This window comes from Cucumis melo, chromosome 6 (genome assembly GCF_025177605.1).
Source record: "Cucumis melo cultivar AY chromosome 6, USDA_Cmelo_AY_1.0, whole genome shotgun sequence".
NCBI lineage: Eukaryota > Viridiplantae > Streptophyta > Magnoliopsida > Cucurbitales > Cucurbitaceae > Cucumis > Cucumis melo.
This window is the reverse complement of record NC_066862.1, coordinates 16,974,573-16,989,046: the sequence shown is the minus strand read 5'-3', so window position 1 is coordinate 16,989,046 and position 14,474 is coordinate 16,974,573. Positions and strand designations below refer to the sequence as shown.

General features: G+C 38.6%; 1 protein-coding gene across 6 annotated transcripts in view; it reads right to left on the bottom strand.

Moving 5' to 3' along the window:
* LOC103496791 (valine--tRNA ligase, chloroplastic/mitochondrial 2) overlaps window positions 1-14,474 on the bottom strand; it is a 55,568-nt gene that overhangs the window by 1,318 nt on the left and 39,776 nt on the right. For 4 of the 6 annotated variants that reach the window (XM_008458784.3, XM_051085539.1, XM_008458786.3 and 1 more), the window contains 7 exons: window positions 12,544-12,594; window positions 12,358-12,470; window positions 12,033-12,177; window positions 11,800-11,904; window positions 6,191-6,292; window positions 351-423; window positions 14-180 (listed from right to left, as the gene is read on the bottom strand). In XM_008458784.3, the coding sequence (XP_008457006.1) occupies window positions 14-180; window positions 351-423; window positions 6,191-6,292; window positions 11,800-11,904; window positions 12,033-12,177; window positions 12,358-12,470; window positions 12,544-12,594 (756 nt within the window). Of the gene's footprint in view, window positions 1-13; window positions 181-350; window positions 424-6,190; window positions 6,293-11,799; window positions 11,905-12,032; window positions 12,178-12,357; window positions 12,471-12,543; window positions 12,595-14,474 lie in introns of those variants that run through there. The other 2 variants (XM_008458785.3, XM_008458790.3) reach the window with 2 other exon arrangements.

Below are 14,474 nucleotides of genomic sequence, written 5' to 3'. Positions count from 1 at the left end.
GCAAGTAACGTACACTTGGAGAACTGAGCCGAGCTATAAATCCATCATACTCCATTTTCATTTTTGTAAGGCGCTTCGATAAGCGTTGGACTTCGGCAGAGATATCAATCATATCAGCAAGAGGTAGATAAGCCTCTAGCCCTTCACCAGCTACGAGGTGCACTGATTGATCTACATTTCCTGTGGGAAAAAACATAAAGCAAAATAATACTTCAACAGTCTAAAATTATTCGGAGTATATAACCCAACTTAGGTAAATGATTTAACAAACGGAAACCATCACCCACAGATACGCATGCACATAGATACTGGTACAAAAATGAGAAAAAGAACTCAAGTAATAGACATGCCTGGAGGAGAATTTGCAAAACGGACATTACGTAGATCCAGTCGAGTAAGAAGTGCTAAAACTTCCTTCTCTCCCTGCATCATGCAGTAAAAACAGGTTATAATTGTTTTATGACTTCCGCAAGAGATCTATCATCATTTGTGCTACTACCTAAATTAGGTATAATAAAATAGAGTCAGCAATGAGATATGAAATAGGGCTACCACAGTTTGAAGTTTCAGAAATTCTGCATGGGTTGATTTAGAAGATTGAATTTTACCGGATCTAATTTTCCATTACCCACCCCACCGTTTGGTGGTGAGTGTAGATGACTTTAGTTGATTAGCTACCTTCTGTTTTGTTCTATGGATCATTCATTACATATAAAGGACATGTGCAGCTGCTGTTGGATTCGAAAGAACAAACCTACTACCTTTCTAAATTTCCTACAAGGTGGCATAAACTGAAGTCAACCAGAAGATATGAGGTTCATTTTTTATCACTAGATTGTAAGCTCAATGAAAAACCCTAAATCTGCCATCCGGTAGGAAACAGCCCATTAGGATTGACAATATGCCAAAGTCCATCCTTTAATTTCCTCGTAAAACCATATTGGGTTAAAATCTTCAATCAGTTGATGAAGATTAAGTTATTGCATGTAAGGCCACTGCACTTGATGGGAAAAATTCTCTTCTCAGTTACAAGCCATAAATTTGCTGACAATTTATTCTTCCTCCAAGAAAGATAATATTATTGATTTTATTGATCAGCAACTCCAACTCAGGTGCGGAAGGAAGTGGGGTTGAATAAAGTAAAAATGCAAGTGAAATATGGTATAGTATCAGACTACCAGGGAAAAAATTAGCATTTTAAGCAAGGATTTACACAGTTACCATCAGGACATGTTAAACATATAATTAATACTATCATATATTTCTTGTATTTTGCAAAGAGAGAAGGATTTTGTTAAATAAAAGAACCCATTACAAAGAAGAAAAAAATAAACTTGGCAAATACAATACAACTACTACAAAAAAGGAAACAAGCAACACTCCTCTTCAAGCAGGTTTGAAGATATAAGACATTGCCAGCTTGTCAATCAATTTGTTGAATGGCTACTTTGGAAGGCTTTTAGTTAACACATGCAATTTGTTCTGTTGTCGGATGATAAGGTATGCATATTACTCTCGCATCGATCTTTTGCTTTATAAGTGTTTTATTGAATTCAATATATTTTGTCCTGTCATGAAGGACTGGATTGTGGGCAAAGGGAAATTACTGTCGTGTTAACACAATAAATGCGCATGGACATTGTCTGAGCAAATCTCAATTCTTCCAAAAATCTTCTGACCCATATACCCTCACAAATATCATGGGCTAAAGCTCTAAACTCTGCTTCTGCCCTACTTTTTGCAACCACACTCTGTTTTTTACTTCACCAGGTAACAAGATTTCTCCAACAAAGGAGCAGTATCCAAAGGTGGATCTTTTATCAATCATGCTACCTGCCCAATCAACATCAGTATGAATTTCAACATTGAGATGGTCATATATTTGAAACAATATGCCTTTTCCTGGAGTACCTTTCAAATATCATAGGATTCTATAAACTGCGTCAAAGTGAGCTGGCCCAGGAGCATGCGTGAACTAACTTACCATACTAACTGTAAAAGTGGTGTCGAGACGCGTGTGAGAGAGATATATGAGTCTTCCCACCCAGTCTCTGGTACTTTCCTCTTTCCTTTACCTCATTCTTAGTTGCAGCTTCTAATTTCAAATTCTGCTCAATTGGAGTTCCTATTGCCTTGCAACCAAGTAAACTAGTCTCTTTTAGACCAAGAATATACATCCTTTGGTTGACAAGAAGGCCCCTTTTGTACCTGACAAACTTCATGCCTAGGAAGTACTTTAAAGTTCCTAAATCTATGATTTGGAAGTCATCTGCTAATTTTTTCTTCACAAAAGTTAGTTCTGTCTCATCATTGCTTGTAAGAATAATATCATCAACATAAACAATCAAAACCACAACCTTGTTATTTCTTGTATGATTGTAGAACATTGTATGAACGACTTGACTTTAAGTAAATCCATAACTAGTGATTACTTTTTCGAAGCACTCAAACCGGGCTCTAGTAGACTGTTTAAGACTATATAATGATCTCTTTAACTTGCACACTTTGTTAATCTCGACATCTACCTCAAAACCAGGTGACAAGTCCATAAATACATCTTCTTCTGGTTCCCCATTGAGAAAGGCATTCTTAACATCCAGTTGACAAAGAGGCTAATCAAAGTTAACTATAATAGATAGCAAAATTCTAATAGAATTAATTTTAGCAACTGGAGCAAACATTTCTTAATAATCAACTCCATAGGTTTGAGTAAACTCCTTAGCAAGCAATCTTGCTTTATACCTTTCAACACTTCCATCAACAACATTTTACCATGAACACCCACTTGCATCCAACTATTTTCTTTTCTTTTGGTAGTTCAACTATGTCCCATGTGCAATTTTGTTTTAGCACATTCATCTCTTCCATCACTGCTAATTTCCAACTCAAATCATCTAGGGTTTCTTGTATATTCCTTGGAACAAACAAGTTGGTTATTTTGGATGTGAAGGTTTTATGACTGTCAGACAATTTGTCATAATAAAGTTTGCAATGAGATATGTGATACATTTACGGGTACCTTTCCCATGGGCAATTGGAATATCAAGATCAAAGACATCAAACAAGGAATTATGAGAAGAACCGGAAGAATTAGAAGATCAAAGGGGAATGTATGTTACTTGGATCTTCAGAATCATTTATCGGGGTATTAGATTGGTTTTGTGATAGATCAACTATTTGTTCTCGATTTCTTCAAGTAAAGTCTCTTCTAGTATAAACTTGTAGTTCAAGTTTTTTACTTGTCAAGTCAACCTAGAGTGTTTCTCCTCCTAAAGAAGAACTCTCCATACTTGGCATCAAAGAATTAGAACTCGTAATTTCAGAATCAAATATGTTTGAGATAGGTGAAGTGTCCCAAAAATTATCTTCAAGGTTAGGTGGCTCCCCCTGAAGAGAATTTTGGCTAAGAAAAGGTTGATTTTCCAAAAAAGACACATCCATACTCCCACAACACCTTTTGGTCGAAGGGTCAAAACATTTGTAGGCCTTCTTATAGGAGACAACTGACAAAAATGCATTTAACAGCTCGAGGGTCAAGTTTAGTGAGTAGGATTAGGATTATGAACATAAGCAGGGCAACCAAATAATTTAATGGGTAAGTCAGAACAACCGAACAGTAGGAAAGTAACTTTTTAAATGATTCAAAGGAGTTTTAAAATTCAAAACCTTAGTTGCATTCAGTAAATCAGGTATGTAGCTATAAGGACTACATCACCCCACAAAGATTTTGGGACATTCATAGAAAACATAAGGGCACGAGCAACATCAAGTAAATGTCTATTCTTTCGTTCAACAATTTAATTTAGCTAAGGAGTATCACAACATGTAGCTTGATGAAAAATACCCTTTTCATGTAAGAAATTGGTTAATTGTTCATTGAAATATTCAATGCCATTATCAGAGTGATGGATGCAGATTTCAGTTTGGAACTAAGTTTCAATCATATTGTAAAATCTAACAAACACCTCTTTCACCTCTGACTTGTTATTCAACAAATAAAGCCAGGTTAAACAAGTACGATCATCTATAAAGGTGACAAAACAATGATTACCATTTTAAGTTAAAACTTTAGACAAATCACAAACATCCGAGTGAATTAAAGAAAAAGGTGAAGAAGCCTTGTAAGATTTGGGAAAATAAGTGATCAATGATGTTTGACAAAAATGTAACTTCATGTTGAAAAAATGAATAGTCAAGACCTTTAAATAAATTTGGAAACAAATACTTTAAGTAAAAGAAATTAGCATGCACTAATTTATGATGCCAAAGCATTATAGTTTTTTCAGCAGAAGGAAAATAGACACTACTCAAGCCCTAAACTTGTTTATGACTAGCTAAAACTTCATCAAAGTAATAGAGGCCATCAACCATCCTCGCACATCCAATCATCTCTCTCGAGTCCTGATCCTAAAAGGTACAATTAAGTGACACAAAAGACAACACGACAATTAGTATACTTAGAGACTTTACTAACAGATAACAAATTGCAAGCAAACATGAAGGACAAAATGCAACTAAGTTTTGTAGTCGAAGGAATAGTTCCTTTTCCTATAATAGAGGTGAAACTACCATCGGCGGTACGAATTTTTCTATTGCAATATATAGGGGCATAGGATGCAAAAAAGGAAAAGGAACTGGTCATATGATCAGAGGCTCCAGAATCGATAATCCATGGAGATGAATTTATGTAAGAGAGGGCTTGAGGAAACTTACCTGATTGTGCTAAGAAAACACTAGGATTACTAGATGAAGTAGTCTTTAGCAGTTTCAGGATTTGATCAATCTGCTCCTTGCTAAATAGGTTTAAAATCACCAACATTTGCTTTTGAGGTGCGTAGGAGGGAATTTCTCTTCCCTTGCTTACAACTTTTCCAATTAGCAGGTTTTTCATGAAGCTTCCAACAGGTTTCACGTGTATGTCAAGGTTTATTGCAATGGTCACACCAAGCTTGAGGCTTTTCATGTATCTTATTGGAGTGATTAGAGGACCCCATGGCTTTTTGTTCAGTTACCAAGGCAGAACTTTCTACGAAGTCGATAGGTTTTTTTCCACCCATAACATTCATGCAGCTTTCTTCCCTGCGAACTTCTTCAAACACATTATTAATAGATGGAAAAGAGGTTTTCCCAAGTGTTCGACCTCTAACCTCATCAAATTCAACATTGATGCCAGCAAGAAACTTGTAAATACGACTGTCTTCAACAATTTCCTGTAATGCAAGATAATCTACAGACTTCCACTCATCTAAATCAAAGAGATCTAGGTCTTGTCAAATTCTTTTTAGGGAGTGAAAGCATTATGTCATCGAGTTACCTCCTTGGCGTATTTCTTCCAATTTGAGTTCAACTCAAATACCTGTGATTGATTGCCCAAATCAGAATACATCTGTGTCACACTATCCCACAATCCTTTGACCGTAGAGTAGCACATGTAATTGCAGCTGATGTCTTCAACCATGGAGTTTTCAGCATCCCATGTAGCAAACAAAGATCGTCTAGTTTTAGGATAGTTTTATCTCCGATAATGTAGCCAATTTTCTCTTGTCCACGAATATACAACCTAACACTTTGGGACCAACGAACAAAGTTGTCTCCATTAAGTCGGATCGTGGTTATTTGAATACTGGCGCTATTGGAATGGATACGATTGTTAACTTTAACCATGGGTGTCTTGGTGTCTGACATGGCTGAAGGCAATACAGTTCAAAAAACGGACAGAACAATGCGAGAAAAAAAAAAAGAGCCGAACTTGTCACTAGCGGTGGGCGGTGGACAGCGGCAAAATCAGAGGCAAACTTCTCAGATAGGAGCAACCAGCGAAGACGAACAAGGAACCACAAAAACCCACTAACTTACATCAAGAAAAAACAGCTTCTGACGAGGTCCAGCGGCAGCGGTGGTCGGAGTACAGTGACCGGCAGCGACAACCCTCGAGGCGGCAAGTGGCAGCTGGCTGTAAGGGATATAGGGTTTTTTGGTCTTTCAAAAAATTAGAATTTGTAGGGTTCTCAAAAAATCTGCTCATACTATGCCAAAAAAATATATTTCTTGTATTTCACAAAGAGAGAAAGGGTTTTCTTAAATAGAAGAACAACCAAACACAAAGAAGCAAAAAATAAATTTGGCAAATATAATACAACTAATACAAAAAAATATAATACAGAAAAGGAAATGATCAAAAAATACTTACAGATATATACTGATTAACCTCTTCACTTGCAACTATAGAAGCAGATATACGCTTTGCTGGTTCAACTGAATACTCTGCTCTAGCATTCCGAATTGCTTTTGTCTTCCAAAAGCAAGCACAGAAACTTAGTACTCGATCTTTTGTGGTTTTAAGAAGGCAAAGAATTATAACTATTGAAAGCAATTAACAACAACCCGAGACTTACGTGGAAACCCGAGAACCGGGAGAAAAACCACGATACTTTAGTTTTTATTATTTTTCTTATGAACAAAAACAATAGGTACAAAGGGAGTATAAATAGAGTACAATAGGAATAAGAAAGGAAAAGATTTAGGAAATATTTAGGAAATAAAATCTTATATTTTATTTTTTCCAAAAGTACTAATTCTAACACTCCCCCTCAAGTTGGGAGGTAAATATCAATGAGTCCCAACTTGCTAACACAAAGGTCGAAGTGTGGTCGGAGAAGCCCCTTGGTAAGAACATCAGCAATCTGTTGGCTTGAAGGAATGTACGGAATGCATATGCTTCCACTGTCAAGTCTTTCTTTGATGAAATGCCGATCAATCTCAACATGTTTAGTTCTATCATGTTGCACTGGGTTGTTAGCAATACTAATAGCGGCTTTATTATCACAAAAAAGCTTCAATGGTGTCTCACATTCCTGATGAAGATCTGACAAGACTTTCTGGAGCCAAATTTCCTCACATATTCCCAGACTCATAGCTCTGTATTCAGCCTCAGCACTGCTCCTGGCCACAACACTTTGCTTCTTACTCCTCCAAGTTACAAGATTGCCCCAAACAAAGGTACAATAACCGGATGTAGACTTTCTATCAATAACAGATCCTGCCCAATCTGAGTCAGTATATGCCTCAATGGTCTTTCTATTTGTTTTTCTAAACATCAACCCTTTACCAGGTGTATTTTTCAAGTATCTCAGGATTCTGTTAACAGCTTCCATATGTTTCTCATAGGGAGCCTGCATAAACTGGCTGACAACACTCACAGCAAAGGAAATATCCGGACGAGTATGGGATAAGTAAATTAATTTACCTACAAGGCGCTGATATTGTTCTTTATCAACTGGAACTTGATCATCAGAGTTTCCTAGTTTACAGTTGAATTCAATAGGAGTATCAGCAGGACGACATCCCAACATACCTGTCTCGGTTAGCAAATCAAGGGTGTATTTTCTCTGAGACACGGAAATACCTTCTTTTGATCTAGCCACCTCCATTCCAAGGAAATATTTCAGATTTCCCAAGTCTTTGATTTCAAATTCATCACCCATTCTCTGCTTTAGTTGACTGATTTCTGTTTGATCATCTCCAGTCAAAACAATGTCATCCACATAAACAATTAGAATAGCTATCTTTCCTGTTTTGGAAGCCTTTGTAAATAAAGTATGGTCAGAGTGCCCTTGACTGTACCCTTGGGACTTGACAAAGGTAGTGAATCTGTCAAACCATGCTCTCGGAGACTGTTTCAGACCATATAGAGATTTTTGGAGTTTACACACCTCCTGACCAAATTGGGCTTCAAATCCTGGTGGGGGGCTCATGTAGACTTCCTCCACAAGGTCTCCATTCAAAAAAGCATTCTTAACATCCAGCTGGTATAGAGGCCAATCTTTGTTCACAGCAACAGATAGCAGGACTCTAACAGTATTCAATTTAGCAACTGGAGAAAAAGTTTCCGAATAGTCAATACCATAGGTTTGAGTGAACCCCTTTGCAACTAACCTTGCCTTGTGTCTATCAAGCGTACCATCTGCTTTGTATTTGAGAGAGAATACCCATTTGCATCCTACAGTTTTATGTCCCTTGGGTAGAGCACAGATCTCCCAAGTTCTATTCTTTTCGAGAGCCTTCATCTCTTCCATAACAGCATTCTTCCATTCAGGACACTCTAGAGCAGTGTAGATATTTTTCGGTATTATGGTAGAGTCAAGGTTTGCTGTAAATGCTCTAAACTGTGGAGAGAGATTATCATAGGAAACATAGTTGCAAATGGGATGTTTAGTGCATGATCTGGTACCTTTTCTCAATGCAATTGGAATGTCAAGAGAGGGATCATACTCATCAAGTTTTCTTGTATGACCCTGTTCAGCTTCATCGTTACTGGTTTCTATTCTCACCTCAGTCTCATCATCACGGTTCTTTTCTTCCATATTTTCAAGAACAGCAACATCAGACTTGTCATTCTCACTCATTGTATTATTAGTACAAGGTTTTGTAGGGTTTTCCATACCTTGGTCTCGAGGAGGTTCGAAATTTTGGACTGGAGCCGGCGGTTGACTAGTAGGGGACCCAACTTCCTTTCTGAGATTCCTCCTGTAATATGTTTTCCAGGGAACTTGGTTTGTGGGTAAGATTATGGGATGAGGATCAATGTCAGACACTGTAATAAGAGTAGGTTCAATAAATTCAAAGGTGTTGTTAGACTCTTCACTCACATTCTCCCCCTGAAGATGGCTAACAGGAAAGTATGGTCGGTTTTCACAGAAAGTAACGTCCATAGTGACAAAATATTTCCTAGACGGCGGGTGAAAACATTTATAACCGTGTTGGTGAAGGGGATACCCAACAAACACACAGGCCTGAGCCCGAGGGGTAAATTTGGTCTGATTAGGGCCGAAATTATGGACATAGGCGGTGCACCCAAACACACGAAGAGGAACCTCAGAAACAAGACGAGTAGAGGGGTAAGACTCCTTAAGACAATCTAAGGGAGTCTGAAGGTGGAGGATACGAGAAGGCATTCTATTGATTAAGTGAGCAGCTGTAAGAATAGCATCTCCCCACAGATATGATGGAAGGGAAGTGGAAAGCATAAGTGAGCGGGCTACTTCCACAAGGTGTCGGTTTTTTCGTTCGGCCACTCCATTTTGTTGAGGAGTGTAGGCACATGAGGTTTGGTGAACAATCCCCTTGGAGGCTAGAAATTCACTAAGGTTATGGTTTTGGAATTCCCGACCATTATCACTTCGAAGAATTGCAATTTTTGTATGAAATTGTGTTTTGATAGTATGATAGAAGTTTTGGAAAATGGATGGAACCTCGGATTTATCTGAGATAAGGTAGACCCAGGTGAGACGGGTATGGTCATCAATGAAAGTTACAAACCACCGCTTTCCCGAGGAGGTGGTGACCTTGGAAGGACCCCAAACGTCACTATGGATGAGGTTAAACGGTTGTGTAGGTTTATATGGTTGTGAGGGAAAAGAGACTCGATGTTGTTTTGCCCGGATACACACATCACAAGATAGAGAAGAGACATCAACTTTAGAAAAAAGGTGGGGAAATAAATGTTGCATATATGTAAAGTTTGGGTGGCCCAGTCGAAAATGCCACAACATACAGTCTTGTTCAGAAGTGCTAAAGTAGGATGACAGTAAACTAACCCTAGACAAACTACTACATGAGGTATCATCATCAAGGATGTAAAGTCCCCTGCTATGCCGGGCAGTGCCAATCGTCCTCCCCGAGCTCATGTCCTGAAAATAAACCGATTCAGGTAAGAAGATAGCTTTACAATGCAACTCACGAGTGATCTTGCTTATAGATAACAAATTGTAAGACAATTTAGGGACATGCAAAACATTCTGGAGAGCAAAACCGTCAAAGGGAACTATTTGTCCTTTGCCAGCGATCGGAGCTAGAGAGCCATCGGCTATTCGGATTTTTTCATTACCGGCACACGGGGCATATGAGATAAAGTGTTCTGAAGAACCTGTCAAGTGATCTGTAGCCCCCGAGTCTAAGATCCAGGGATTCTTCCCATCAACGCTAATAAGCCCAAGGGACTGAGGCATACCTGACTGAGCAATGGCACCCAGAGTAGGAGTCTTGGTCTGGCTCACAGTAGGATCAGTTGATTGAGAAGTGCTAGCAGGTGTAGTCTCACTAATGTAGGCACGTCCTGAGTTCTGTTTCTCGTTGGAGGACCGTTTCTTACCTCCTGGGGGACGACCGTGGAGTTTCCAACACTGATCCTTGGTGTGCCATTGTTTCTTGCAGTGCTCACACACAGGAATTGACTTCCCATTATTCTTGTCACTGTCATGATTTGAGGACCGAGCGCTAAAGGCTGCGGAGTCAATGGTAGGGGTAGTCAATACACCCATGGCATTAGTGCGATCCTCTTCCAGGCGGACTTCAAAACAAACTTCCATTAGGGAGGGAAGAGGTCTTTGTCCGAGTATACGACCACAAACATTATCAAATTTGGGATTAAGTCCTGCAAGGAAGTCATAAACACGGTCAGCCTCTTCAAGTTTAGCATATTGTGTACTGTCATTTGGTGTGTCCCAAACTGTCTCTCTGCACAAATCCATCTCTTGCCAGAGGAGAGAGAGCTTGTTAAAATAGGTAGTTACGTCCAAGGTCCCTTGTTTGCAATTATGGACCTGTTTTCGCAGTGTATATAACCGAGAGGCATTCTGTCGTTTCGAGTAAAGGGTCTGAGTTGTATCCCACAAATCTTTTGCTGTGGCTGCATATAGTAAAGGCTTGCCGATCTGTGGTTCCATACTATTAATCAGCATGGACCGAATAAATGAGTCCTCTCCTTTCCAGAGTCGTTCCAAGGCGTCTTCCGGTGGAGGACGTACAGTCTCTCCAGTTAAGAATCCGAACTGGTATCGACCTTCGAGGAACATCTTTATTGATTGGGACCAAGAAAAATAATTTTGACCATTTAATTTTTCGCCTGAAAAATTCCATGTAGACGAACCCAAAGAGCCAGTTATATAATTTGACTGTGAATTAGGGAACGAAGTTACCGGGTTCTTGGAATACATCGGCAACTCGGTTGGTTTGGAATGCGTTGAAGATTCGCCCGCTTCAATGTCCGATCTGTTTTGGGGTTGATCAATTCCGTTACCAGAAAACAGCGGTTGCTGTAAAGGGTCAACGTACAGCTGCTGCTTACTGTACTGATTTGACAAATTTACGGTTGAGGGATGCTGTCCGGAGCTCGTAGACGGCGCATGAGGATGCGGATGGCCGGAAGGGTTTGACGGCTGGACATCCGACGGTGCGTAGAAGGGAACGGGATGGGCGGTGACGTGAAACGGCGGCGGCGCGTGGGCCCACGCGCCGGACACGAGCGGCGCGTGAATCAACTTCTGGTCAGACGGCGGCGCGTACGGCTGCGGAACCACTCCCGTTGGGTAGATCGGCGGTTTCTGTAGGTTCTGGAGCAGTTTCTCCATGGCGGCGGCGACGGCGGCGTCCACGGCGGCGGCGATTCCGGCGGCGGCGGCGGCGGCGACGGGTTCAGTTTCGATCTGGGTTTCTCCTAGGTTATTTTCTAGGGTTTCGTTATTGCTTTGCTCTGATACCATATTGAAAGCAATTAACAACAACCCGAGACTTACGTGGAAACCCGAGAACCGGGAGAAAAACCACGATACTTTAGTTTTTATTATTTTTCTTATGAACAAAAACAATAGGTACAAAGGGAGTATAAATAGAGTACAATAGGAATAAGAAAGGAAAAGATTTAGGAAATATTTAGGAAATAAAATCTTATATTTTATTTTTTCCAAAAGTACTAATTCTAACAATAACAATAACTATAAAGGTGAAATTAAATAGGCTCACCAACAATTTTAGGTTCTCAAATTTCTTGACCGCACTGGCCTGCCTAGGAAGCGAAATCTGTGGCCAATGAGATATAATTAAAGCTTCTTTACGATTGGGAAGTGCCTGTATTTAAGAAAAGAGAAGCGGAAATTAGCTGAAATCAAAGAAGCAGCAGATAACGATAGAAACAATGTGGTCTGGATAGCTAAAATCCAAGTCAAAGTGAGGAAAAATGTAGACAAAAGATTGACCTGCCAAAGTTCCTCTGTCACAAACGGCATGAAAGGATGTAGTAATTTGAGAATATTTTTAAAAACATATAACAGCACAGCTTGTGCCAAAGCAACTGAATCACCTCCAGATTGATAAAGGCGAGCTTTACTGGCTTCAATGTACCTGATTTTTTCAAACAAAAGAGCCACAAGTTTGAGGGAACTGGAAGGATATAATAATATTGATTTTGTTGAAGGTACTGTAACACAGCTAGGTGATAGCAGACCGTAGCTATTAGTTTAGGTTTTTAAACATATATTAGTTATTATTTGGAATGTCCTATAACATAGCCAGCAAACTTACCAATCTGCAAAATCACCCCAGAAAAAGTTATATACATCCCTGCCAACATCTCCAAAGAAAAACTTATCATAGCTAATGGTGACCACGTCTATCAGAGAATGAAGTTCTGAGACCTGAAAAATTAACACAGTCCAACTGAATACTGAACTTATATTGGTTAAAAAAATGGAAGGATGATGCTCTTACAATCCAGCATTCTGGTAAAGGTAACTTGAGCAGGCAATCATCTTTCTCAAACTGGAAAAGAAAGAAAAAAATGAAATGGTTACTGATGGGAACCAGATAGCATGCAACTTTCAGTTTGTATAGAACACCTAGGAATAAATACATCAATGAGAAAGAATATAAGGTGATTTGAAGAATGTATACCTCTCCATGATCAGTTCAGTTCGGAACACCTAAGAAATAGCCTACCCATACCTCACTTCCTCTGTTTATCCAGTGATCTCTATAATACTACTAAACTTAGCATCGACCATCCATACAGCTCCCATATACATAACTAATCTTTCTACTTTATAAACAACAAACACATTGCACGTGGGAAAAATTGGAACTTCATTAAGAAAGTTTAAATGGAATGAATAACCAATGATCTAACTCAAATGAGACTTTTATTAATGTTTTTGAAGCTGTGAATACAAGAAGACAACTAGACTATTTATAGCAAAAGTAAACTAATCCTAATCCTAATTAATAAGAGAAACTTAACAAAAGCAAACTAATCCTAATTCTAATTAATAAAAGAAACTTAATCCTAATCCTAAATAACAAAAGAAACTAATTCTAATCTTAATAAACCAAAGAAACTAATCCTAATCCTAATTATTGAACTACCAATATACCCAAAAACTTAAGCTAGTGGTTGAAGGCAAATTTGATTATATATCACTAACACTAATAAATTAAGGATTTGACCATAATACTCTATTCCAACTACATTTCTATCCCTCCCAAAAAAACACGTCCTCAAGTTTAAAACGAAAATGAAGGCAAAAATAAAAAAGTAAGTCTACAACTTGGAACATCCAACATTAACAATATCCATCTTAGTATTGCTACTTTTTTCTTCATTGATTCTTGCGAAAATTGCGATCCATATGGGATTAGTGTAGCCCAAAATTCATCTTTGCAGAGAATTGTTTCTTAATTTTTGTATGCAAAACATCAATTTTGATTGGTTTGATTTCCTCTACAACACTGCCGACTTCATCTTCTTCGTCCAGTGTAGGTAATTCGGTTGCTCCCCGTTTTTTGTTGTCAACGGTTTTCACTTCAATGCTTAGAGATCCAATCATGTTTTCTTCCGTGTTTGAAATTTTGGGTGGGTTGTTCCCCAATATTCCCTCAATTGCCGACATCATTTTCTCTTTCAAATTAGGTTGCGTGCACAATCTCCAAATTGAAAATGTTTTCGATGTTTTTATTCGCACAAGCAATTTCTTTTTCTTTACCGTTTATCCTGTAACATTCCTGCTTCTTTGAGTTTATTTCTTACTCATCTTCTTTACTCGGCTCATTTTCTTCAAATGTCAGCATCATTTTCTCTTTCGAATTAGGTTGCACAATCTCTAAATTGAAAATATTTTCATCGTTTTTATGCCCACAAGCAATTTCTTCTTTTTTGTGGTTCATACTGTAATATTCCTGCTTATTTGAGTTCATTTCTTCCTCATCCTTTTTACTCCGCTCATTTTCTTCAAATGTTGGCATGTTGTTTTCAAGGTATCTTCTTTCGTAAACTTGCCTTCTTGGCCGTTCTTGGATAATCAGTAGCAAATTTTGAACGTGTTTTAGAGGAATTTGTTGCACGTTCAAACTATGTCTTTGTTGGGAGTAATTTGTGATTCTTGGTTGATCTTTTCCAATTTCTGGTCGTAGTAAACCCATATTGTCTTCTATTTAATTAAGTGCCAAGAACATGCATTCAAGTGAACAAAAGATACAATAGATAGTGCTTTTGATTGATTGCAAGTGTCAAATAAGTCTTCGACGATAGGATGGTCGTTTGCTCCGCCTCTTTGAAGGTTGCCACGGGGCCATTGCTGATAGGCCTTCTTCCCGCCATCAGGTCCAAGTTTCTTGGAGCTCTGATACCAATTTAATGTAACTCAAAT